This window comes from Ranitomeya variabilis, chromosome 4 (assembly GCF_051348905.1).
Source record: "Ranitomeya variabilis isolate aRanVar5 chromosome 4, aRanVar5.hap1, whole genome shotgun sequence".
Classification (NCBI taxonomy): domain Eukaryota; kingdom Metazoa; phylum Chordata; class Amphibia; order Anura; family Dendrobatidae; genus Ranitomeya; species Ranitomeya variabilis.
In genome coordinates, this window is record NC_135235.1 from 646,966,669 (window position 1) to 646,994,421 (window position 27,753).

Genomic DNA, 27,753 nt, shown 5'->3' on the forward strand with positions numbered 1-27,753 from the left:
CGGGCTGTTACGATGGGGTGTTCAACGGCGGCAGGAGTTGGGCCATGGCTGTGGGCTCCAGGCTGGTATGATGTGGTGTTCAGTGGTTCGGGGGCTCCGCCGGGAAAATGGACAGCAAAGGTGGCACATGCACAATTGGGATCTCTGGAGCCAAGATTTCAGTGCAGATCATGTATAGAAGGATTATGAAAAGTGCGAGTTCCGGGCTTTCACAAAATATCGGCGGAGCCCACGCACTGCTGAACAACTTGCCGTACCAGCCTGGGGCCCACAACACTCGCCCGGGGTGGAGGGGTGTGTCTTATAAACCGAAAATGACGGTATTTGATCACCTACCAACCAGCAAGAATTCTGGCGCTTAAACACCTGTTAGTTTTTCTTTAAGAAGCCCTCCTACTCTACACTCATTATCTGTATAAAAGACACCTGTCCACACACTTAATTACACTCCATCCTCTCCACCATGGCCAAGACCAAAGAGATGTCTAAGGACAAAATTGTAGACCTGCACAAGGCTTTGATGGGCTACAGGACAATAGGCAAGCAGCTTGGTCAGAAGGCAACAATTGTTGGCACAGTTATTAGAAAATGGAAGAAACACAAGACGACTGTCAATCTTCCTTGATCTGGGGCTCCATGAAAGATCTCACCTTGTGGGGCAAGGAGGATTCTAAGAAAGATCAGGAATCAGTCCAGAACTGCATGGGAGGACCTGGTCAATGACCTGAAGAGAGCTGGGACCACAGTCTTAAACATCACCGTTCGTAACACACTACGCAGACATTGATAAAAATCCTGCAAAGCACACTAGGTTCCCAGCTCACCACAGTACATATCCAGTCCCGCTTGAAGTTCGCCAGTGACTATCTGGATGACACAGAAGTGGCAAGGTCATGTGGTCAGATGAGACCAAAATAAAACTTTTTGGTATGTACTAAATGGTTTGAGGAAGAAGAAGGATGAGTACAACCCCAAGAACACCATCCCAACTGTGATGCATGGTGGGGGAAACATCATATTTTGGAAGTGCTATTCTGCAAAGGGGACAGGACGACTGCACCGTATTGAAGGGAAGATGGATTGGGTCATGCACTGCAAGATTTTGACTAACAACCTCCTTCCATCAGTAAGGACATTGAAGATCTGTTGTGGCTGGGTCTTCCAGTATGACAGTGATCCAAAACACACAGCCAGGGCAACTAAGGAGTGGCTCCGTAAGAAGCATTTCAATGTCCTGGAGTGGCCTAGCCAGTCTCCACACCTGAACCCAATAGAAAATTTTTTGGAGATTTGGAGGGAAAAAAAATAAAATGTTGCCCAGCAACAGCCTTGAAATCTGAAAGATCTGCAGAAGATCTGTATGGAGGAGTGGGCCAAAATCCCTGCTGCAGTGTGCGCAAACTTGGTAAAGAACTACAGAAAACATCTGACCTGTGTAGTTTCAAAGGTTTCTTTCTGTACTAAATATTAAGTTCTGTTTTTCTATTTTGACAAACACTTACGGTATTTCATGCAATAAAATGCAAATTCATTATGTAAAAATCATGTAATGTGATTTTTTGTTTTTTATTTTTAGATTCTATCTCTCAAAGTTGAAGTGTACCCGTGATGAAAATTACAGACCTCTTCATTCTTTGTAGGTGGCAAAAATTTCAAAATTTGCAGTGTATCAAATACCGTATTTTTCTGACCATAAGATGTACTTTTTTTCCTCCACATTTGGGAGGAAAGTGTGGGTGTGTCTTATGGTACGGATGTAATGTGGGGAGGGGGCAGCGGCTAGTGGGATGGCACTGTGATCCCACTTGCAGGAGGCAGAAAAATGACCCAGCTGCCTAGAATCCAGCTGGGGAAACCACATGGTCCCGATGAATAAAATGCAGTGAATATTCATTAGTTGCTTCCCTGCCCACCAGTCAGCTGAGCAGTGAGCAGGGAGCAGCAAATGAATAGTCCTTCACTTACACAGGGACACACATGGTTTCCCCAGCGCTGGATTCCTGCAGCAGCTGGGGAGATCTGTGTGTGGAGTGGAGGAGCGGGCAGCAGCAGGGGGCCAGAGGGGACAAGATCGCTGCACACCTGCCTGGGCTGTGCTGGATGCTGAGTGCATAAAGACCTGTGTGATGTAATGAAGTGGGCGGGCTGGAGCATCACATGGCAGCACAGAGCCCTCCCTCTTCTGATGTCATCACAGGTCCTTCAGACAAGGCACCAGAATCTGCAGCGTCCCCTTATGATCTGTGCTGTGGAGAGGCAACATGAGGGAGGGCTCTCTGTGTGCAGTCATGGAATGCTCCAGCTTTTTACCTCACCACAGTGGCTGGCTGGCACAATTAAAAGGTTAGTCTTTACAACACAAAATAAAGCACTCTGCCACTCCTGTGGTGAACTATAACTCGCAGCATGCCATAGGATCTGCAGGACATGCTGGGAGTTATAGTTCTCCCAATGGGATCTTAAAGCAGCACTCCAGTGTTATTTTTCAATGCTGGAGTGGTGCCTTAAATATAAGCCCTGTGCCACCATTCTTATACTCCCCCGCCAGCATCTTCATATAGTACTTTACAGACACGACACTGGTCCCGCAGCACTATCTTCTACCCGCAGCTTCCAATATAATAACATACTATTATATATAATAACACCACATATAGGATGTTATTAAATTTTACCACATTTTTCTTTTTGGTTCAAATATTTTTTTCCCTATTTTCCACCTCTAAAATCTGGGTGCGTCTTATAGTCCGGTGCGTCTTATGGTTCGAAAAATACGGTACTTATTTTCCCCACTGTATTTCCCACAGCCTCAGCATGAAAATGGCTTCTCCTCTGAGTGAAATTTTTTCTGACTTAATGCTATAATATTTATTTTATTCTGAAATTAAAAGTAACTGAACCCCTGTGTAAATTTTTTGATGAGCAGTAAGATTTGCAAGCAAAGTTTGGGTTTCAGTCACAGGAGTGGCGTCAGCGAAGGTTCGGTTACCACTGTGTGTACAGAGAGCAACAGCTGTAACTGCAGAGGGTGAAGCTATAGTCATTGCTTTGTACACAGGGCAGTGACTGAAACCATGTCATCACCACTACTATGACTGAAACCAAAGCTCATTTTCTCCAGGCATTGGGGCTAAGTGCCAGTACACTATCAACAGTGTTTTTTTTAAATGTGACAGGTTCCCTTTAAAATGGAAATGTTTCCCATGGTCTGAAATTAAGAATAGTTTCTTCCCTGTGCAAATTCTTTGATGTCTAACAAGATGTGATTTCATTTTAAAACTATTTTCACTTTGTGACCAAGAAACTGGTTTCTCCTTTGTCTGAAACGTTTGAATATGGATTCCCACCTTCGTGTTATACATCAGAGAAGTCACATTTTGATTTCTGGTGAAAAGTTCTACAATCTAATAAAGAGGTAAATAGGTTTCTTCCTGAGCAATTTCTCAGATGCATAACAGAGGATTTAATCCCAAATATTTATCAGATTCTAAACATGAAAAAAGGTTTTTCACCCTTGTTAATTCCCTAAGTGTGTGTTTGTATCTAAAATATAATCCACATTCTAAAAAAGAAAATGCCTTTTCTCCCATTTGTAATTCTGGTTTGTAATAAAACATTTTTATTTTTTTTTTTACACATTTCTGGGCATGAATATGGCTTCTCCCCGTGTGAGTTCTCTGATGTGTAACAAGATCTGATTTCTGGGTTCAAAACATTTCCTGCATTCTGCATAGGAATATGGTTTCTTTTCAGGTTGGGCCATGTCTGTTTTATCACCCCTTTTGTAATTTTTATTTTGCTTAACAGTCTGTGATATGACCTGTTTAAAATGTTCAGACGACAGATCTTTGCGTTGCTCTTCATACGTATGTTGTGTTATACCATCATCTTCTGCTTTGAAATTTGAAAATATGTGATGTCCTTGCAATCTTCTGGAACAGTCATCTGCCAAAAACATAACCTGTATTAAAAAGGTCTAGTTAAAACAATTTATCACCCATCAAAAGAATGGGTGAAAACTTGCTGATCAGTGGAAGTTCAACCATTGGGAACTGCTTTAAATCAGCAGAATGAGGAATTATTATCCTAGAGAAGGCACTTTTATCCCTACTACAAAGTGTAGCATCAGGTTGAATGCTTGACCTCCGCACCATTTATTCTTTATAGAACTGCCAGAAAGAGTTGAATGCAGCCCCAGAGGAAATGATTAGAGCTGTGGTCAAGCATGTGCAATGCCACACTGGTAAGAATCCTATACTGTGTGATTATTATTGGCCAACTTCGCTACTGCAATCGAATATTACAATTTTGTCCAAAATATTTACCTGGCAGGTAACCTCAGTGGCTTCTTCATTAACACACTCCGACCAAACGGGCTTTATGCCTGGTTGCTCTATGATCCTTAGTACACAGACTATTTACAAATCTTCAAGCGACTCACTATCAGGTATAGGGAGATATTGAACTGTGATGTCTTCAAAGCATTTGACTCGATTGAGTGGCGTTTCTTGTTCCGTAAACGTTCAGATTTAGGTTCAGAAACACCTTTATGTCATGGGTAGGTCTTCTCTACATTAAGCCCAACTCCTAGTTAATGGTGAATAGGTGGACCTCAGAACCCTTTCACAAAGTGGCACCAGACAGGGCTGCCCTTTATCACCACTATTATTGGCATTAGAGATAGAACCCCTGGCTATACATCTACGGCAGGACCCTGCATTACTCTTTTCTGATGAAACCTCAGTGAGTGAGAAAAGTAAATTTTTATCCAGATGATACACTCCTTTACCCTGTGTCACTCTAAAATGTTATGGGCAGTCTACAGTCACTTCGGATCCTGTCTGGACTCCAAATTAAATGCTCCAAGTCCAGTTTGTTACCTATAGATATAATGCCTCTTTCTAGATTGGTGGTACAGGTACCATTACTGAGGAAATCAGCCATCACATACTTGGGTGGTCGTGATCTCTAGATTTGTGACAATACAAGTAGCAAACTGTATCACAGAAAATAAGTTAATAGCCAGCTCACCAGTAACCACCGCAGGTGCAAATATTTCATTATTGGATTTGGAACTTGGGGGATATATGAACCAAAATGTTGTCACCAAGACTCATCATAAACCAGTGAGAGGCAATACGATCCTACATGCTAGTAGTAGCCATAGCAAACATACAATCAAAGCGATCCCAGTGGGGGAGTTCACCAGGATTAAAAGCGAAATTGTAGCTTGGAAGATGATCTAAAAGTAGAATTTGGACAAATAGAAACTAAACTAAAAAATCGTAAATATCCTCAATGGACAATAAATAGGGCGAAAAAAAATTGTAGAGGGAAAGGATCGGAAAGATATGATAACATCAAAGAAGAATATAGATCTAAATGTGGGGAAGAAGCCCTATATATGTTTCCAATATAGTCCTCAATTTACTAAGATCAAGGATATTATTTATAGATATTTGCCTATCCTATATGAGGATCATCAACTATGTGATATATTAAAATCTGGTATCAATATGGTGTCAAGAAGAGCGCCGACTATAGGTAACCAAATAGCCCGTAGTATCCTTCGATCAAATATAACCAAGAGTAAAAAAACATGGTTAAATTATCCTGGTTTTTTTTAAACGTGGTACAAATAATTGTAGCACCTGTAAGCATGCTTTTGTAGCTAAAATGTTCCACAATGCGGAGGAAACAATTAAATTTGATATAAAACAATATATTAACTGTAATTCCACCAATATTGTGTACAAAATCAATTGCACAGAGTGCAATTTGTCCTATGTGGGTTGTACAATGAGGAAACTTAAGACACGCATCCGGGAGCATTTATACGATATAAATAACCTACAGAGTGGTAACAGAAATATGTCGGCGGCTTCCAGACACTTAGTCACTCACCATGCCCGGAGCACTGTAGGCTTCCAAATCCAGGGAATAGAACAGGTTAATATGTCTCCTCGCGGTGGGGACGCCAGGAGGCGTCTCCTTACGCGAGAGGCATATTGGATATTTCACCTTAACACCCGATCCCCGATGGGACTTAATAAACGCAATGAAACTATGCTGCATTATTGTTGAATAAGAAGTGAATATTTTATTATGCATTTATATGTGTTAATGATTTTATACTAGGACCTGAAGAATTGTCATGTGACTTATTCCGGGAATCTGGTTGGGCGAATCTCTCTATTTAGAGCAACACAGCCAGACTAACTTATGGCTTTGAGAAAGATTGTTTGATCGAAACGCGTTGCCAATTAGTCCCTCATGCTCAGGGGCACCCACCGGAGGGAGACAATCCACCTGTATGTATCGCTTTTAATATTTTGGATATCAATAAATTTTCTATTTTAAGGAGCTGGAACTCAATTTTTTTTTTTTTTGATGAGCAAACTGTATCGCCAATTTTGTCCCACATGTAGTGGAATAAAGGATGGACTAAACTCCCATTATCGACAGCAGCTAGAGTAAGATTAAAATGACCCATTTATCCACAATATTATTTGTGTTGCAGCAATCCCCAATATATATTGCCATACATATAACGCAAACATAGAAGAGCAATTTAGTCTCATTTGTATGGAATAATGGCTGACTTAGGGTATCCACAAGACATTGTGTGGTGTTGTGGGACACTTGGGTCATGGCACTACTTAACATTACGTTACACAAGTAGCACAGGTGGCAGACATCAGAAGCAATGAGGGCACGGACATACATCCTTGCTCACAATAATAGGGCAAAATGCCAACAGCCTGGGATCACAGCTGATAAACTTCCGGATGCTCTGTTACTCACAGATCTTGATAATGAAGGGGCAAGAGGTCCCCTTCTCACAACTTAAACCAAGGAGCAATAAATTGCCAACAGTAGAAAATATTAACAGCATCAATATCTTAAAAATTGTAACAGAAGAAATCAAAAAGATGAATCCACATCTGTGTCTCCCCCTCCCTAATCTGCCATTAGAGAAAAGGAAAGCATTACAATATGTAAATGCAAACATCTCCATAATTCGCAAACCATCAAAGGGGGCAACACAGTACTGTTTGATAGAGACAAATATGCTGACATGTGTCTATACATCCTATCGGATACTACCACCGATGAAACGCTCCGTAAAGACCCCACTCCGGAATATACCAAAGGACTATCTCAAATTTTACATCAAGCAAAAATAGCAAGTCTGATCTAGTTTAATGAATTTAATTTTTTACTCCCCAAATATCCACTAACAGAGACCTTTTACCCTATCACTAAAATCCTTAAGGGGCTTTCTCCCCTAAAAGGTAGACCTATCATTTCAGGCACAGATTCACTTTGTCAAAACAGCATCTATTTAGACCAAATATTAAGAACACTTGTAACAGCTCTTCCCTCATACTTGAAAGATACCATCGATCTTTTGACAAAAGTGGAAGGGATGAGCAGTAATGCTTTTCGGCTTTGCCCGTAATTGGGCAAAGCATACTGCGAGTGCGCAAGGCAAGATTGCATTGCGCACGCGCGAACTATTGAGGACACCTACTCAAATTCACAAAAATATTGCGGACAGCGGGGAAGGGTGGAGTGGAGAAAAGAAGACGAAACACCACCCATCGGACCGGACACAGGGCATTCACATAGCCCGCTAATTTGAGGTGACAAATAGTTTGCTTAGGTGTGAAGTTTCTACCTCATGGCCTTAAAACGTGCAATCCCAAAGGGACAGTTCCTTAGGTTGCGGAGGAACTGTTCCTCTATGGCGGATATATGCAACAAAGCTACTGACCTAAAGAAAAGGTTTACAAATCGAGGGTATCGTTTGAAAAAGGGGCACCATGTTGAATGTTTAAGGTGCCAACATTCACAATTATGCAAGTAATATATACTTTTTAGTAAATTACATGAAAAGTTATTTTTTAAGAGTTTTTTTTAAGTGGGCTTTTAATCATACATCCTTATAGCAAAGTATATTCAAATCCATTGCATCTTATGTTTTGTGGTGTGGGAGGCAGAGGGCCATCTTTGGAGGCCACAGGAAATAAGCAGTAGTTGCTGATATAAAAGGTGGGGGGAGGGACTTTTCAAGATAGTTGATATTAATGCACATAATCCCCCTTCTGGCAAAATAACATTTTTAATTCCCTACATTTCAAAACACTAAAGACCATGGAACTCGCGTCTATTTTCAGTGTTGAAGCTGGTGCTTAAACCTCCCACCTGATAACCACCTTTCATTCAATACTCCTTCATAATTTTCCCTTGTTCTTCTAAAGTGTTTGTCCGAAACTTAAATTTATTTTAATCATAAATACATTTATCTATTTAAAGTTATAATACAATCTGTTTTATTTAAATATGCTTAAGTTAAAAAGTCCCTATCGTTCCCTCATTACTCTGCTTAATTTTTTACTGCTTTCTGAATGATGATGCTTCGTTTGAGAATCCCAGTGCATGCTAGGATAATTAAAATGAGCCATCATCAGGCAGAGGCTGCGGACTGCAGACTCGTAGGTTAAGACCAGACAGTCCATTTAAGTTATAAAATAAGGTCAATTGTAAGAAGATCCTGAATCGCACTGATTTGACGAGAACCCCTACAGCTTTATATATTTGAAACTGAACAGTAAATTTATCAACATTATAGGGTGAATCAGCTAGGGAGGATGGGTCCTTACTTGTACCCGTCTGTAGTATGTCAAAAATGTTATTGTCTGATGGCAATTTAAGGATGTCTGGACAGTATCAGAAAGGTTATATAGAAAATTAGAACTCAGCCACATATAAGTCCAAGGATGGACAAAACTAAAACTCCCCAACAATATATATAATAATCCGAAAAAAGGAGTCATAGAGTTGTCATTAGAGGTACAAAAAAGTAACATGTTTATTAACAACCATTAATCTAAAATGCCAATAGTAAGATACATACTCAGGGTCAAAACAAAATAATGCTGTGAATCATGGAAACAGGTAACAATAATCCACAGTGCACACCTCCAGTATACGCCTAGCGAGCCCAGATAAAAACAGTAGGTAAGTGGCAATACCAACTTACTAATCCCACCCAAAACACATGTACGGTGAAGGACTATCAGTATGTACAAAACCGGGCCTCACCCATATTAGACGTGGTGTGTACCAGTGGAGATCGCCAGCCCCTACGCGCGTTTCGCGTAGGCTTCTTCGGGGGGCTGTCCAGCATGTGTCCCTAGATGATTTATATATATGGTCACCGCACCTGATGTAAATTAAGAGGCTGTGAAACGGCGCATGTCCGAGTGGCGTCAGCGCCGGAACTAGCATCGCCGCCCGGCTATCCAGGCCCAGCAGTGAGACAGGGAGCCGTAACCACGGCAACCATGTCACACACGCCAGAACCAATAGGCGCCCGCGGCGATGCACCGTCACGCCGACGTCACAGACATGCGCACAAGCCCCACAATGGAGTGAGAAGAGCGGATATCAGTGTTTACAGCCAATATAAATGTGAGTATAAAGTGAAAAAAAGTGCTAAAGTGCTGTGCATAGTAAGTGCAATCAACAAGGTATATGGTACATAATGTGCATGTAGGTACAAGATAAAATTCAAGTGCACAAACAGGAGAACGATGATTATAACAGACACAATAAGGTGCAGCATTATTAAAAATACGATACGTCGTTATCATTTTTTAATAATGCTGCACCTTATTGTGTCTGTTATAATCATCGTTCTCCTGTTTGTGCACTTGAATTTTATCTTGTACCTACATGCACATTATGTACCATATACCTTGTTGATTGCACTTACTATGCACAGCACTTTAGCACTTTTTCACTTTATACTCACATTTATATTGGCTGTAAACACTGATATCCGCTCTTCTCACTCCATTGTGGGGCTTGTGCGCATGTCTGTGACGTCGGCGTGACGGTGCATCGCCGCGGGCGCCTATTGGTTCTGGCGTGTGTGACATGGTTGCCGTGGTTACGGCTCCCTGTCTCACTGCTGGGCCTGGATAGCCGGGCGGCGATGCTAGTTCCGGCGCTGACGCCACTCGGACATGCGCCGTTTCACAGCCTCTTAATTTACATCAGGTGCGGTGACCATATATATAAATCATCTAGGGACACATGCTGGACAGCCCCCCGAAGAAGCCTACGCGAAACGCGCGTAGGGGCTGGCGATCTCCACTGGTACACACCACGTCTAATATGGGTGAGGCCCGGTTTTGTACATACTGATAGTCCTTCACCGTACATGTGTTTTGGGTGGGATTAGTAAGTTGGTATTGCCACTTACCTACTGTTTTTATCTGGGCTCGCTAGGCGTATACTGGAGGTGTGCACTGTGGATTATTGTTACCTGTTTCCATGATTCACAGCATTATTTTGTTTTGACCCTGAGTATGTATCTTACTATTGGCATTTTAGATTAATGGTTGTTAATAAACATGTTACTTTTTTGTACCTCTAATGACAACTCTATGACTCCTTTTTTCGGATTAGTATCAGAAAGGTTAAAGCAAAACCATATTTCCCACAAATTATCTCTTTGGGATTGGACATATTTTATCCGTTTTCTTCGTTCATGTACACTCACCTGTTGAGATGGCTTTAGCAGAATCATCTACATCTAGTGGTTACTACTCACCCAAGTCATCATCTTTAATAATCTCCACTTTAAACCAGTCATCACCACTCACAGGTGTCTCTGTAGTATTAATATGGGTCAGATCTTTACCCTGAAAAAAATATTAGAAAAGTTAAAGACAGATAGAGAAGTTACATCTATGATAAACTGCAATCCTGCCATCTCCACTGTTCTCATTACACAAGTACAAAACATGTAATACTGGTGGATAAAACAAGACTGAATACAAGACCTTCACAGCCGTCTACACATCATAGGGGAGATCTCATGACACCTTCTCTCCATCTACCTGATGATCCTGAGGAACATCGGGATTTTCTTGTTTACAGTCTTGTGGAAGAAGATGACAGAGACATCTCTCTGGTGTAATCCTCTTACTTGATAGAACTGGAAGAAACACATATAGGGACCAAATTCATTTCTTACATTCAGTGTATATACAGGTCATGTGTATTAAGTCATGTGTATTACCTAGTGATGTGAGGGGCCCGGCAACCTCCATCATGACATCCCTGTAGAGATCTTTGTGTTCTTTCAAATACTCCCACTCCTCCGTGGAGAAATAGACGGTGACATCCTGACACCTTAAAGAAACCTGACACACACAAAGATGACATCATGCCCCTGATTCCTTCATAGTGTTACTGTATAATGTCCCAGCATTCCCAGCAGTGTCACCTCTCCAGTCAGCAGCTCAATCATCTTGTAGGTGAGTTCTAGGATCTTCTGGTCATTGAGGTCTCCATGTATCATGAAGTGAGGTTGAGACCCCGTAATTGGGCTCAAGGGTCTTCTCCATCCTTCAGACACAGGGTCCTTACAGCGCTCACTAGAGGTCTTCACTACTGTGTAATCCTGGTTATGGAGAGACACATTAATAAATCTCACTACAGACATTTCCACAGTCCTCACCTCTCTAGTTCTGTCCATCTGTTATTCCCATAGATAAGAAGGATGTAATGTGATATCATCTAAATCTCTAACCTCTCCAGTAAGCCGGAAGAGGATCTCTAGGGTGAGGTGTAATATCTTCTCCGCCATATTGTCCCCGTCCCTATCCATCCTTGATGGGTCAATCAGGAAAATTGTAGAACAATGTAGAAAATCTCCACTGAAAGGAACCAATATTGTAGAGACCTAAATGGGGAGAATATGAGCTGATGTAAAATCGTAAAGGATCCCATGTAGAAATATAATTTTGCTAGCTTCAAAAACTTTTCACAAAAGATTTATTTTCCGTTGAATACATTCTCACAAATCACATAATTAAAAAGTCTCAAATTGCCTGAAAAATATGTGCAGAACACAGTTCGCCTTGGAGTCAATTGAACACGTGTGCAGCTCTATCGAAATGGGCTGATATTTTTCTGGCCATAGTAACCACCTTTCTCAAACTTGTATAGTTGTGAAAACAATCTTGCATTATTACATTCAGGACAGGGACTGTTTTTGTTCTCATCTTTCAAAGCATGCCAACTGACAAAGAATTGCGCAACAACATCATTGATTCGGCTAACAGGTACCTCTGTGTATGGATTAACCAGTGAGTCTCTCCTCCTTGCCCTGATTCCCACCCCAAGGTTTGCTTTTCATTCCGAGTGCTACTACCACAGAGTCCCTACCGCTTTGTCTTGCAGAGCCTGCAACATGGATTTGCATTAGAAAGTGTTGTATACCTTCTCTAGCAAAATGTCTTCCAAGAACAGAGGCTGACTTTTCATCTTTTCCAAAATATCAACTGAAAGAAGTTTTCCTGGTGCCTTAGCCAGGGTGCAGTGCTGTGAGTTAGGAAAATTTAGGGTAGAATAGATATACCGTATTTTTCGGCATATAAGACGCACCGGACCATAAGGCGCACCCCAAATTTGGGGTGAAAATTGCAAAAAAAAGGATTTTTTATAAGATGGGGGTCCGTCTTATTGTCCGAATTTACAGTATCTTACCTGTGGGCTGGTGGTGGCAGAGCAGGGTCACAGGAGGCATGGTGTCGGCAGAGGTGGGGTGAGGCGGTACGGCGTGCACCTGAGCAGGGTCCCTTCCTGCTTAGGTGGGCGACGCCACGGCCTGGTGTCCATGGGAGGGTGGCAGCAGTGGTTACCGGCAGAGGTGTTGGGATGAGGAGGCACAGTGAGAGGTATGGCGTGAGAGGGGTCCCTTTCCCTGGTGAGGTGATGCAGCAGCCCCGATAATGCAGCAGAGCCGGGTGAATCCTGTTGTTACCGTGGTGGCAGAGGTGTGGAGATGAGGAGGCGCAGTGAGCGGGGTCCCTTTCCCCGGTGAGGTGATGCAGCAGCCCCGGTAATGCAGCAGGGCCGGGTGAATCCTGTTGTTATCGGTGCGCGCGGCCATCTTCCTGAGGCCGCGCGTTCGCAGATGGAGCTCTGCTGCCCGGGGCTTCAGAAAAATGGCCGCCGCGATCCCCATCTGCGCACGCGCGGCATCCCGTGGCCATTTTCCTGAAGCCCCGGGCAGCAGAGCTCCATCTGCGAACGCGCGGCCTCAGGAAGATGGCCGCGCGCACCGATAACAACAGGATTCACCCGGCTCTGCCTCATTACCGGGGCTGCTGCATCACCTCACCGGGGAAAGGGACCCCGCTCACTGCGCCTCCTCATCTCCACACCTCTGCCGCCGCACCTCTGCCGCCACGGTCCACGGTAAGCCTGCATTGCGAATATAAGACGCACCCCCCATTTCCCCCCCTTTTTTGGGGGGGAAAAAGTGCGTCTTATATGCCAAAAAATACGGTAGGTGTCATTGATGGATTTGAAATTCTGCTATGTACAACATTAACTGTTACGGCAGCGGAGGTGGACTTAGCAGAACGTTGACACCAGCTGATGTCGTAGTTGTCAGAGGCTACATCATCCTGCTGTGACTGAGATGAGAGATGGGATATGTATTCATTTCATCCTCTTCTTCCTTCCCGCTAATGTGCTTGCCAAGGGAAAAGATGGTTAAATGTGACTTGCATTTGGTGCTTATACTACTGGGTTGGTTGCTCCACTACCGTTGGTGTTAGAGCCACTACTAGTAGCAACCACATTCATGTCATTGATGTTAGTTGTTTTGTTTTTAATAATAATAATTTGACTGCCTTGCCACATCCATTGATTGTGGTTTGGGTTTTGCATATTTTTTAACAAAAGTATAATGTTTAACTTGTTTATAAACTTTGTTAACAACCAGTTTTTGGTTTAAAATTTTCCCATCCTTGACAATAAAAGATGAATCATAAATAAAGAGGTGACTACATAGATACACGAACAGACAGTAATTTGTGACAACAGCCATCAGTATTGTTGCCGTGTCCCCACTTGTTAAATGCGACTAGTCAAATAGTTGCAAAACCTTAACCATTTTGTTTTATGTAAAATATTGAAAATCCCCCTAAACCAAACACTAAATTTAATGAAACCTAAAATGCAAGGTTGCGAAGTTGCTATGCATAAGATCAGGACCAGTAACAAACACGTGGCAACAACAGCAGTGTGGTTGTGGGGTGTACGGCATAACGAGTAGACAATAAAAATGGGTAATCCAAAAATAAAAAACGACTTTTTATATGTTAAAAGGTGAAGAAAAAAAAGAAAAGAAAAAAAGATCATGTGCCTTTACAACATAGGATCGGTCTAGAAAATCTAGGTATCATCACATCCCAATAGCAAGAAATAGTTGCTATATTCCGGTGTCGTGTGTACGCATCTATTAAAGCTATCGATGCAAAGAAGGTTAAAAAAATTATTTTACACAACGCTCACACTTTGGTAGGTAAACACTTGTGTTTAAATTTTCAGAATTAGGGGGAATCCTATAAAAAAAATGGTGGATCTTAAAATAGAGGGATCGTACTTTCATTTACAAATAGAAACAAGCTGCAACAATATAGAGTCAGTATGGGTAGATATACAGTTGTGCTCAAAAGTTTACATACCCCTGCAGAATTTTTGCTTTCTTGGCTTTTTTTCAGAGAATAAGAATGATAACACCAAAAGTTTTTCTCCACTCATGGTTAGTGGTTGGGTGAAGCCATTTATTGTCAAACTACTGTGTTAGAACCAATGACCTTATGTATGGAATTGAGAGTAAAGTGTAAGTCTTTGCTGATGGCACAAAACTTTGTAGGATAATAATAATAATAATCTTTATTTTTATATAGCGTTAACATATTCCGCAGCGCTTTACAGTTTGCACACATTATCATCACTGTCCCCAATGGGGCTCACAATCTAAATTCCCTATCAGTATGTCTTTGGAATGTGGGAGGAAACCCACGCAAACACGGAGAGAACATACAAACTCTTTGCAGATGTTGTCCTTGGTGGGGTTTGAACCCAGGACTCCAGCGCTGCAAGGCTGCTGTGCTAACCACTGGATATTCACATCTGACCTTGAGAATACTATTACAAAACGATCTGGGTATTGTAGTTACAATAATTTGAGCAGCAGTACTCAATGTCAGGCAGCAGCTACAAAAGCAAACATGATGTATAGAAATGAGAGATAAAATCTGTTTATCTCAAAGGATTGTTACCCCTTTATAAATCACTTGTAATGCCATATCTAGGGCTCCACATTTTAAACCATTTTTATTGAAAAACAAAAACAAAAAATAAATCTATACATGTTTGGTATGTGCATACTTGTACTGCCCTGGATAAAAGAATCATATTGCCAGGTCAATTTTACCATACAGAGAACAAAGAATATAGAACTAAAAGTAATTACCCAAAACAATTGTGGAAAAGTGGAAATTGGCATGTCATGTAGGGGATGAAAAGGATATTTGGAAGGGTCAGTTCAAAGGCAACTAGATTATTAGGTCGAAAGGAAGGCCTCTCCTATGATGACAGGCTGGAAAAGTCTTAGTTACTCACCGGTTAACCCCTTACTGACATCGGACGGGATAGTACGTCCTATGTCAGCTCCCCTGCTTTGATGCAGGGCTCCGCGGTGAGCCCACATCAAAGCCGGGACATGTCAGCTGTTTTGAACAGCTGACATGTGCCCGCAATAGCGGCGGGTGAAATCGCGATTCACCCGCCGCTATTAACTAGTTAAATGCCGCTGTCAAACGCAGACAGCGGCATTTAACTACCGCATCCGGCCGGGCGGCCGGAAATGACGGCATCGCAGACCCCCGTCACATGATCGGAGGTCGGCGATGCTTCTCCATTGTAACCATAGAGGTCCTTGAGACCTCTATGGTTACTGATCGCCGGTAGCTGTGAGCGCCACCCTGTGGTCGGCGCTCACAGCACACCTGATTTTCTACTACATAGCAGCGAACAGCAGATCGCTGCTATGTAGCAGAGGCGATCGTGCTGTGCCTGCTTCTAGCCTCCCGTGGAGGCTATTGAAGCATAGCAAAAGTTAAAAAAAAAAGTAAAAAAAAAATGTGAAAAAAAATAAAATATAAAAGTTTAAATCTTTCGCCCCAATCAAAATAAATCAATAAAAAAAAAATCAAATCTACATATTTGGTATCGCCACGTTCAGAATCGCCCGATCAATTAAAAAAAAGCATTAACCTGATCGCTAAATGGCATAACGAGAAAAAAAATCGAAACGCCAGAATTACGGTTTTTTGGTCGCCGCGACATTGCATTAAAATGCAATAACGGGCGATCAAAAGAACGTATCTGCACCAAATTGGAATCATTAAAAACGCCAGCTCGGCACGCAAAAAATAAGCCCTCAACCGACCCCAGATCATGAAAAATGGAGACGCTATGAGTATCGGAAAATGGCGCAATTTTTTTTTTTTTTTTTTAGCAAAGTTTGGAATTTTTTCACCACTTAGGTAAAAAATAACCTAGTCATGTTAGGTGTCTATGAACTCGTAATGACCTGGAGAATCATAATGGCAGGTCAGTTTTAGCATTTAGTGAACCTAGCAAAAAAGCCAAGCAAAAAACAAGCGTGGGATTGCACTTTTTTTTCAATTTCACCGCACTTGGAATTTTTTTCCCGTTTTCTAGTACTAGACATGGTAAAACCAATGATGTCGTTCAAAAGTACAACTCGTCCCGCAAAAAATAAGCCCTCACATGGCCAAATTGACGGAAAAATAAAAAAGTTATGGCTCTGGGAAGGAGGGGAGTGAAAAACGAACACGGAAAAATGAAAAATCCCACGGTCATGAAGGGGTTAAAGGTGTTTTTCAGAGTCCATGACAGCACCTCAGAGAAAGGGGATCCGCCCTTCAGGAACAGGAAACCTACAGATACATAAGGGCGGCACCTCTCCCACGCATCAGTTGGTTTACAGAGCACAAGAGGACCACCAAGGTTAACAACATAATTTATATACAACGATACTACTACTAACTATCCACCACGAGTGGAATATACAAAAAAAAGACGAGGCGTACACCCAGAACTTAAGAAGACGGGAGGGTATGTATGGGTGCTGTCAGGGACGCCGAAAAACACCGTTATCCAGTGAGTAACTAAGACTTTATGTGTTGTCCATGACAGCACCACAGAGAGAATTACAGAGAGTAAACTGTTTAGGGAAGGACTACGGCTTGCAGCACCCTTACACCAAAAGAGGTCCGAGGAAGCACCCAGGTGTAATCTATAATGGTTATAGAATGTGTTTAGAGAAGACCAAGTAGCAGCCTTACATATTTGGTCGATCGACACCTCCAACCTCTCCGCCCACGAGGCAGCCATAGCTCTAGTGGAATGCGCTCTTAGTTCTTCAGGCGCCGGCTTGCCCTTTGAGATGTATGCCAGCGAAATAGCCTCCCTGATCCACCTAGGTAGCATAGATTTTGATGCTCTATGACCTTTCCTACTACCCTGATGGGACACGAATAGGGCGTTATCTATCTTTCAAGGATCAGTCACTGCTAGATACTCTAGGATACATCTTCTTACGTCTAGTGTGTGTAGTTTTCTTTCTTTATCATTAGTAGGATTAGGGAGAAAAGATGGAAGAACTATCTCCTGTGTTCTATGGAATCTGGACACTACTTCAGGAAGATATGCTGGATCAGGGGAAAGTATCACTCTATCATCCCTAAGGCTGGTTTCACACTTGCGTTTTGATCTGCGTTTTTTTAAAAAAAGCATGTGGTGAAAATACGCATGTAAACGCGTGCAAACGCTGCGTTTTTTAGACGCATGCGTTTTTGCATGAAAAAAAACGCGGCGTTTTGACGCGTTTACATGCGTTTTTTCCTGCGTTTGCGTTTTTGAAACGCATGCTGAGAAGTGTGCGACAGCTGCCAATCATCAAAATCAACTAAAAAACCCACTATAAACAGAAATAGATAGGGTTAGGATCCCTAGTAACCCTAGGGATCCTAACCCTAACCCTAGGGATCCTAACCCTAACCCTAAGGGTTAGGATCCTAACCCTAAGGGTTAGGATCCCTAGGGTTACTAGGGATCCTAACCTTAACCCTAACCGTAACCCTAGGGATCCTAACCCTAACCCTAAGGGTTAGGGTCCTAACCCTAAGGGTTAGGGTTAGGATAAGGGTTAGGATCCCTAGGGTTACTAGGGATCCTAACCTTAGGGTTAGGGTTAGGTTTAGGGTTTTCTTGTTTTTTCTTGTGCTTTCTTGTGTTTTTCTATAGAAACGCATGTGCTTAAAAACGCATGCGTTTACATAGACAGCAATACAAAAAATGCTGCTAGAAATTACTACAGGTTGCATTTCTGCAAACAAACGCACGCATAAAAAAACGCATACGTTGCCAAAAACGCGTCAAAACGCATGCAAAAAAACGCATGCGTTTTTAATGTTAAGTATAGAAAAAAAACGCATGCGTTTTTTAGCGCTAAAACGCAGCGGCCAAAAACGCAAGTGTGAAACCAGCCTAAGTTGCATGTAAGGGGGAAGTCTGGATAACGCCTGGATGTCACCTATCCTACAAGCTGACGTAAAGGTTACTTTAAGAGACAGGTTTTTAATAGAGGCTGAAGAAATTGGCTCAAATGGAGCTTCTGTCATGGCCGAGAGGACTAAGTTTAAGTCCCACGGAATGACCCTATTCTTCACTATTGGCCTAGACCTTTTTGCCGCCTTAATGAATCTACTGATCCAATAATTTTCAGAAATGTTGCAGCCCAAGAGGGCCCCCTAAGGCTGACACCTGTACTTTAAGAGTATTTGGGGATAACCCCATATCCAACCCTTTTTGCAAGAACTCCAAAATCTGGTCTATTGGTGTTGATTGACTACCGCCCCCGAGTTTTGAAGAAATCTTTTCCAGATTCTGACAAATTTTTGTGGTGATTATTTTTCTGCTCTTCAGCAGAGTGTTAATCAGGCCTGGAGAGAAACCTCTATCTCTTAATAGCGACCGCTCAAAATCCACGCCGTAAGACGAAGGCCAACCGCCCGAGGATGGTAGACTGGGCCCTGGGATAGGAGATCTGGCATGTCTGGCAAGACCCATGGGTCAGATATTGACATGGTCCTGAGGCATGAAAACCACGTCCCTCTGGGCCAGAAGGGGGCAATTACTATAACTCCGGCCTTGTCCTTCCTGATTTTCCTCACCACCAGAGGAAGTAGAGTCAGGGGAGAAAAAGCGTAAGCTAGCCTGAAGTTCCAGTCTGTGAGAAAAGCGTCTACTGACAGAGGATTCTCTCTGGGGTTCAGAGAGCAGAATTGCCTCACTTTCTTGTTTTCCTTTGTGGCGAAAAGATCCACCTCTGGTTGACCCCACCTTTCCACAATGAGGTTGAAGATGGAGTCGTTTAGGGACCATTCTCCCTGCCTCAAGGTGTTTCAGCGTAAGTAATCCGCCGTAGTATTTTCTATCCCTCTTATATGAAGAGCAGTTAACGAGAGAAAGTGTTGCTCTGCTAGCTGGAACAGACGATCTGCCACCTTCAACAGGGATTTGGAACGGGTTCCGCCTTGATGATCGATATATGCCAGGGTGACCTGATTGTCGGAGAATATCCGCACGTGGTGGCCCTGTAGATAGACAAGGAGTCTTTTAACTGCCTGTTCCACTGCCATTAACGCCTTCAGGTTAGAGGACATTTCCATCTGAAGATGGACCCAAAGTCCCTGGATTATAATTTCACCCATGTGAGCCCCCCAACCAGAAGGGCTAGCGTCTGTGGTGATTATACGGGTTACGTTATATTCCCAGGGGACCCCTGGACAGGTTAGTTCGGTCTAGCCACCATTCGAGGGATACAATAGTGTTTTGGGACAAGGTCAGTTGGCTCTCTAGGTGACCCCCCCCCCCCCCCCAAGGTTTTTTGTTGTAATAATACCTCGCCCTGAAGTTTCCTTGTATGATACTGGGCCCGCCGGACTGCGGGAATGCAGGACAAGAGAGAGCCTAAAAGTGACATTGCTTTTCTAAGGGACATGGTGGGGTGTTTGGAGGCGTTTAGAACCTGAAGGTGCAGGCAATCTATTTTCTCGTGAGGTAAACGGCATTCCTGATCCTGGGAATCCAAGGTCAGGCCTAAGAATCGCTGCACCTTTGTGGACTGTCACCGGGACATTTTGATGTTTAGTAACCATCCCAGTCGCTCCAGGGCAGACATTACATTTTGTAATTGCTCTAAACAGTGATCCGCTGTTTTACCTACGATAAGGAAATTGTAGAGGTAGGGGTTTACCAGAATGTCAGACTCATGTAGGTGGGCCATGACCTCAGCTATGACTTTAGTAAATACCCGGGAGGCGACCGATATGTCAAAAGGGAGGGCCCTATACTGGAAATGTCTGACCACCCCATCTAACTGGACCGCTACCCTCAGGAATCGTTGGTGGCCTGCATTAATGGGGATATGGTAATAGGCGTCCTTTAAATCTAACACCACCATAAAGCAGTTTTTAAACAGTAATTTTATTGCAGTATTAACAGACTCCATTTTAAACGGTTGTACGGTCAGAAAATTGTTAAGAGCCCTAAGGTTGATAATAGTTCTGAAGGAGCCGTCCGGTTTACGTATTAGGAACAGAGGAGAGTAGAATCCTCTACCCCATTCTCCCTCCCGAACCTCTGATAGGACCTTTTTACTGAGCAGGTCGTGAATTTCCGTTTCCAGCGCCACCTGTTCTGCTAGAGAGATAGAGGAGAACTCTAGCCATAGACCCATAGCTATTATCCCCAAAATCCAATTGCTATTGGAAATTTTGGACCAAGCTGGGTAGAAGGCAGATAGTCTAACACCCACCGGGGCGACTAGTCATTGGGGTGGCTTTTTGATCTCACGGGATGATTCCTGACGCCCCCATCTCCAAACATGAATCCGGTACCTTTTTCCTTTTTATCGTCCCATCTGCCCTGATCCCTGGCCGGCCTTCTGCGAAAGAACTTTTTCGCTGTGAAAAGGACGCCTATAAGAGGTGGTCGGTAGACTGGGAAATTTCTTTTTCTTGTCTCCGGCCTACTCCAGAAGTTCATCTAGAACAGGACCGAACAGGTGTTCTCCTTCGCACGGAATAGAGCAAAGACGGGATCTGGCCTGAATGTCGCCAGGCCAACACTTCAGCCATAGGGCCCTGCTCGCCGCATTTGATAACCCTGCAGCCCTAGCTGCCATCCTTGCAGAATCTGCGGATGCGTCAGTGAGAAAAGCAGCGGCATTCTGGATTGTCGGCAGGGATTTTAACATGGATTCCCTAGAGGCTCCGTCTTCTAGCTTAGATTCTAGTTGGTCCAGCCAGACCATCATTGATCTGGCTGCGCATGTCGCAGCTACTGCCGGTCTTAGAGCACAAACCGACATCTCCCAAGTCCCTCAAAGAAACAAATCTGCCTTCTTATCAAGTGGATCTTTCAAAGAAGCCATGTCATCGAAGGGAATAGAGGATTTTTTAGAAGCCTTAGCCACCGCTGCGTCTAATTTCGGTGCCTTATCCCATGTGCTCACCAAGGGGTCGTCAAAGGGATAGCTCCGTTTAAAGGCCGGCGGTAGGGAGCCCTTTTTTTCTGACTTTTTCCACTCTCTTTTGATTAGGTTCTGAACTTTGTCATTAAGTGGAAATGATTTACGCTTTCTCGGGTCTAGACCGCCAAACATCAGGTCTTGCGCCGAAAGTTCTGGTTTTTCGTCAGCCAACCCCATGGTGGACCTGACCTATTTAATCAGCCTGTCCATCTGGTCTAGCGGAAAGCAAAACCGATTAGAATCCTCTTCTGAAGAGGATGCAGAGGAGACGGAGGCTTCCGAACCTCATTCTTTCCCAGGGGCAGTAGACGAGTCTGAGTCTGAAACGCTAGGTTCCCTTTTCCTCTTGGAAGGCTCCCCTTGGAACAAGGATTTTAGGGAATCTTTTACTTCTCTCCTGATAATTTCTCTAAGGTTCGAAGTAAAATTGAAAGTTTCTTCCGTCACCTAAGGGAGCGGAAAGAACGTAACCCTATGTAATTTAACTAGTAGTGCCGCTATAAAATAAATGAATGTATGTATGTATGTATGTATGTATGTATGTATGTATGTATGTATGTATGTATGTATGTATGTATGTATGTATGTATGTATACACACACATTCATATATCTATATTTCCTTTTCTACCTACCATCTGTTGCATACACGACTTACATAGTCTTTTGGATAGGCGTCTGGCAAAGGGCAATCACATAGTGCACACTCCTTATTCTTTATTTTACCAGCGCATTTTTTCCCTTGAGAAAAAAACATAGGAAAAGACTGCATCAGGGCACGTTTATGAAGGTCTCTTACCCAGGCAGCAGCAGTAGGTACCGGATTACTGGGGGAGGGAACAGGATTCTTCAGTTAAGACGAGGTCCTGCGACTGGCCTGGTCACTGCGTCCGTGGGTCTTTGGCTGGGTGTTTGCATGGGACCTGTCCTAGGCTCTGTCCTGCTCCAGCAGACCGACGGGAGCTCCTGGCTCATCCATTGCTGCAAATGGGCTCACAAGCAGCCCTGCAGCTTAAATAGGCCTTCCCCCGGATCTGGGGTGTCAGCAGGGGAATGGCCGGGGTTCCGCCGCCTCCCCGTGTAGGTCACTGCCAGTTCCCCCTATAGCTTCCAACCGCCCCCTCCACGCCACCGCTGCACCTGGCCGCCGCAACACAGCGGCGTCTGCAGCAGAAGCCGGCCAGAGTCCGACTTCCGGTTCGACCCTGCACCCCCACTGCGTCACTTCTGGCGCCGAAAAGAGCGCACAGGGACACACAGAAAGGCAGTGGCACGGCACCGCCAGTCGACCCCACCGCACACCGCCATGCCAGGTGCCCTGAACGGGACGACCGACGAGGCGCAGGAGCCCAGAGGCACAGGGAGAACTGGACGGACCCCGGGGGGGGGGGGGGAATACTTACCTCCGTCACTGGCACCAGGAGACTGACATCCTCCGGACTCCGCTCCACCTGCTCCGCTCACTGCAGTGGAGCCCTACCCGGACCCACCGTGGCGCTTCCAGGGACCCGCACTGACCGAGGTAGGAGACTCCCTCGCTACCTGAGTCGGTCAGCCGGCCAGAGTATTCCAGATGAAATACGGATAATCTGTAGGGCATCCTGCCCTCCAGGAACAGGAAACCAACTGATGCGTGGAAGAGGTGCCGCCCTTATGTATCTGTAGGTTTCCTGTTCCTGAAGGGCGGATCCCCGCTCTCTGTGGTGCTGTCATGGACGACCGATAAAGTTGGGATTGTTTAGCTTTGGGATCTCATTTACATGTACACAAGTGGTCAAAATTGTTGGTACCCCTCATTTAATGACAGAAAAACCCACAATGGTCACAGAAATAACTTGAATCTGAAAAAAGTTATAATAAAAGATCTATGAAAATGAAGAAATGAAAGTCAGACATTGCTTTTCAACCATGTGTAGTGCAGCAGAGTGGGTGCAGTGTAACAGACAGGCAGGGATCACAGGAAAGTTCACAGCAAATGTGTTTAATTGTCCAAACTCACTCAGTGTACAGAACATGGTATCCTCCTGCCGGGAAACAAGACAGTTCATAAATGTGTCTGGTTGCCGAGGGCAACTGCACCACCATATCATGCTGCGGGGTGCCAGGAGTTCCCTCTGCTGGTTCTGTGCTACATCACTCAGACAGAGCTTCTGCAGAGCCGACTCCTCCACAGATTGCCAACTCCAAACTGACACACCCAAACCCTTGTTGCAGGGCTTTTCTACATGGAATTTGTAGCCATGGGCCACTTGTAAAATCTGGCCTGGAGCAAACGGACCAGCCTCACTACCTTCCTGCATTCTGTTTCAAAAATAAAAGCCCATACCGGGTTTTCCTGAACAATTCCATGGCCACATAACTTGACCAGGTTCATGCTTACTTTTTAATCCAATAAATTAGGAGAATATCATTACCCTAAATAAATATAAATATATTTCAAGTAGATACATATAAATATCCAAAAGAAAAAAAAGAAACTACTTGAAGAAATTTTCTCACTCAAATTAAAATCCAAAAAATCAAACACCAAATCAAGAACAATACACAAAAATGAAAAATATAAAAACAAGAGGGGCAGGTCAATATATATGATTTTTTTGTACAACAAGTCTCAATATTTTATAATTCCACAACACTGGTCACTTAGACAATATAAGATTCAATAAATAACTGTGAGGGGAGGAGACAAACATGTAACCCCTTACCAATAATTGCATAAATAGCATATATCTTTAGAAGACTCCTCCACAATTATAGTTTCAAGAACCACATAATGCTATATTGCCAATAGCTACCAATAAATGGCATATTTCCTCAAAGAACCTCCTCTATCATTGTATTTCAAAAGAAGCACAATGCATACTAACCAGTGCTCATGTTTGGTGTAGTGATCCTGCCGCCTCACACTCCAACGCGCGTTTGACACGTTGCTTCGTCGGAGTTTTTTGCAATTTCACCGCACTTGTAATTTTTTTCCCATTTTTTAGTACACAACATGCTAAAACCAATGATGTCGTTCAAAAGTGCAACTTGTCCCGCAAAAAACAAGCCCTCACATGGCCATATTGATGGAAAAGTAAAAAAGTTATGGGTCCGGGAAGGAGGGTTGCGAAAAACGAGAAAGCAAAAATGGAAAAGGGCAAGGTCTTGAAGGGGGTTAATATATACATTTGGTTTTATCAAGCTCATTCTCCTGTCTCTTGAGTATCAGGTATACAGCTACCAGTGCACCATCAGTGGTCTAGTGAGGCCACTATACATCATCACACCCTGTGGGCATAACACTTTGACACTGGGCAGCACATTTCTCTCTAGAATCCCTTGATAGTCTTGAGATTTCTTTGTACCCTGCACAGATTCTAGACACCCTGCGCCGGATGCAGCCCCAGAACATAACAGAGCCTCCTCCATGTTTCACAGTAGGGACAGTGTTCTTTTCTTGATTTGCTTCATTTTTCCATCTGTGAGCATAGAGCTGATGGGTCTTGCCAAAAAATTCCATTTTTGTTTCATCTATCCATAGGACATTCTCTCAGAAGCTTTGTGGCTTGTCAACAAGTAGTGTGGCAAATTCCAGTCTGGCTTTTTTATGATTTTTTCCAACAATGGCGTCTTCCTTGGTCTCCCACTTTGGCTCACGGACGGATGGTGCGACCTGACACTAATGTTCCTTGATCTTCAAGTTCACCTTTAATCTGTTTAGAAGTTTTTCTGGGCTTTTTTGTTATCATTCGTATTATCCGTCTTTTTGATTTGTCATCAATTTTTCTCCTGTGGCCACGTCCAGGGAGGTTGGCTACAGTCCCATGGATCTTAAATTTGTGAATATTATGTGCAACTGTAGTCACAAGGAACATCAAGCTGCTTGGAGATGGTCTTATAACTTTTACATGTCTATTTATAATTTTCTTTCTAATCTCCTGAGACAACTCTTTCCTTCGCTTCCTCTGGTCCATGTTGAGTGTGATACACACCATGTCACCAAACAGCACAGTGAGTATCTGGAGCCCTATATACAGGCCCACTCACTGATTCCAAGATTGTAGACACCTGTGATGCTAGTAAGTGGACACACCTTGATTTAACATGTCCTTTTTAATCACATTATTTTCAGGGGTACCATCATTTCTGTTCAAGCCTATTTCATTAGTTATTTGTTTTTTAATTCTGTGGAAGCATGGTTGAAAAGCAATGTCTGACTTTCATTTGTTCATTTTCATAGATCTTTTATTATTACTTTTGTCAGATTCAAGTTATTTCTGTGACCATTGTGGTTTTTTCTGTCATTAAACGAGGGGTACCAACAATTTTGACCATGTGTGTATAAAGATATGTGAGGTCAGTACAGAGGACTAGTACATGACTTATTCCTTCCAAAGACCATACTAAGGACTAGGGGGCACTCATTACGGGTGGAAGATAGGCGATTCCGGCAGTTAAACAGGAAAGAGTTATTTACAGTTAGAGCAGTCAGACTGTGGAATGCCGACCACAGGAGGTAGGAATGGCAGACACTATAATAGCTTTTATAAAGGGCTGGATACTTTTCCTTACAACAAATGGCACTGTGGGTAATATAGAATCTAGTGATGGAGAATGTAGAATCGATGGAGAAAGGTTAAACATGATGGACCAAAGTCTTTTTTCAACCCTTCTAAGGCCTCATTCACATGTCCATGCTTAAACACGAGAGTAAAAAAAAAAAAATGCTTCCGATGTCATCAGTGTTTTGGATCAGTGCCCGGTCCGAGTATCCGCTTTTACCATCAGTGCCCGGTCCGAGTATCCGCTTTTACCATCAGTGCCCGGTCCGAGTATCTGCCTTTACCATCAGTGCCCGGTCCGAGTATCCGCTTTTACCATCAGTGCCCGGTCCGAGTATCTGCCTTTACTATCAGTGCCCGGTCCGAGTGTCCGCTTTTACCATCAGTGTTTCTCACGTATGAATATATAAGTGACACAGCTCCTCTTACTCTTTGCAATGATAAATATGGCGACACACGGATATGCATTTGTCACAGACCCATAGACCTGTATGGGCTTTTGTCATTTGTGCTGCTAGAAAAACACAGACATGTGAATAACACCATAGAATATGATGGAAAAAACTGAAGCTACAACACGTAGGTGTGAACGAGGCCGAACTATAACTATTAGTGAGTGATTCCCTCAGGACGCCACGTGGCCTCTTGTGAGGTCGGTGTCACGTTTATTAATTCCCAATGAATTAAGGCTGGAACCAGTGACTACGTCCTGAACAGCAGGCAAAGCTGCAACCGGGACTGGATCAGGTGAGAAGAGGGGTCTTATATCAAAGGGGGTCCAGGGATCAAAACCATTGATAATTACGCCTGTATCCCCCAATAAGTCCTGTAATACAGAGATGACGACCTCATCCTGGCGGAAAAAGCGGTTTCTCTGTTAATGAAGGGGTTAAAGTACCCAGCCTCCAGTAATGGGGAATCTCCACATAGTTAACCCATAAAGAGAGCAGGCTCCCATCCCCCACGTTACTATCTATACAGGGGTAAAATACACAAAATAACTGCACTTACAGCTCTAGGCACTTCCCACCATCTCAGCCTCACAGCAAGGAAGAATGAAACTTCCTGTTAGAGGAGGAAGTAATAGAGAAGTGGTATCAGGAGGCACTATCTCCGGGAATGGAGGGGTTACTGCCCCCTGCCCCCGCCCAGTAATGGGGAATCTCCAGCACCTACCTCCACCTGCAGAGCCGCACACCACATATATGGCTGTTCTGTGCGCACAGGACCTGTGATGAGGTCACAGGAGGGGAGGAGTCAGGGGTCACATGATCAGGGCCTCAGTGTATGCAGGACTCTGCTGTGCTGGTTGTCATGGTGCTGGATGAGGGGAAGTTTCTGTGTGGGGTCAGGAGGGGTTTATAGTGTGAGTGTAGCAGAGCCGTGTGTGTACGAGGTGTACGGAGCGGAGCCGTGTGTGTACGAGGTGTACAGAGCGGAGCCGTGCGTGTACGAGGTGTACGGAGCGGAGCCGTGTGTGTACGAGGTGTACGGAGCAGAGCCGTGGGTGTACGAGGTGTACGGAGCGGAGCCGTGTGTGTACGAGGTGTACGGAGCGGAGCCGTGCGTGTACGAGGTGTACGGAGCAGAGCTGTGTGTGTACGAGTTGTATGGAGCAGGGCCATGCGTGTACAAGGTGTACAGAGCGGAGCCATATGTGTATGAGGTGTACGGAGCAGAGCTGTGTGTGTATGTGGTGTACGGA

The 27,753-nt window shown here is 43.8% G+C and overlaps 1 protein-coding gene across 1 annotated transcript in view; it reads right to left on the bottom strand.

The window, feature by feature from the left end:
* The window catches only part of LOC143767339 (uncharacterized), a 200,490-nt gene extending 173,208 nt beyond the window's left edge, over positions 1 to 27,282 (bottom strand). Inside the window, exons 1-3 of the mRNA XM_077255574.1 lie at positions 27,225 to 27,282; positions 11,609 to 11,761; positions 11,303 to 11,479 (exon numbers count right to left, since the gene is read on the bottom strand). Of these exons, the coding sequence (XP_077111689.1) occupies positions 11,303 to 11,479; positions 11,609 to 11,761; positions 27,225 to 27,251 (357 nt within the window). The 5' untranslated portion in view covers positions 27,252 to 27,282. The remainder of the gene's footprint in view (positions 1 to 11,302; positions 11,480 to 11,608; positions 11,762 to 27,224) is intronic.
* Positions 27,283 to 27,753: the final 471 nt, after the last annotated feature.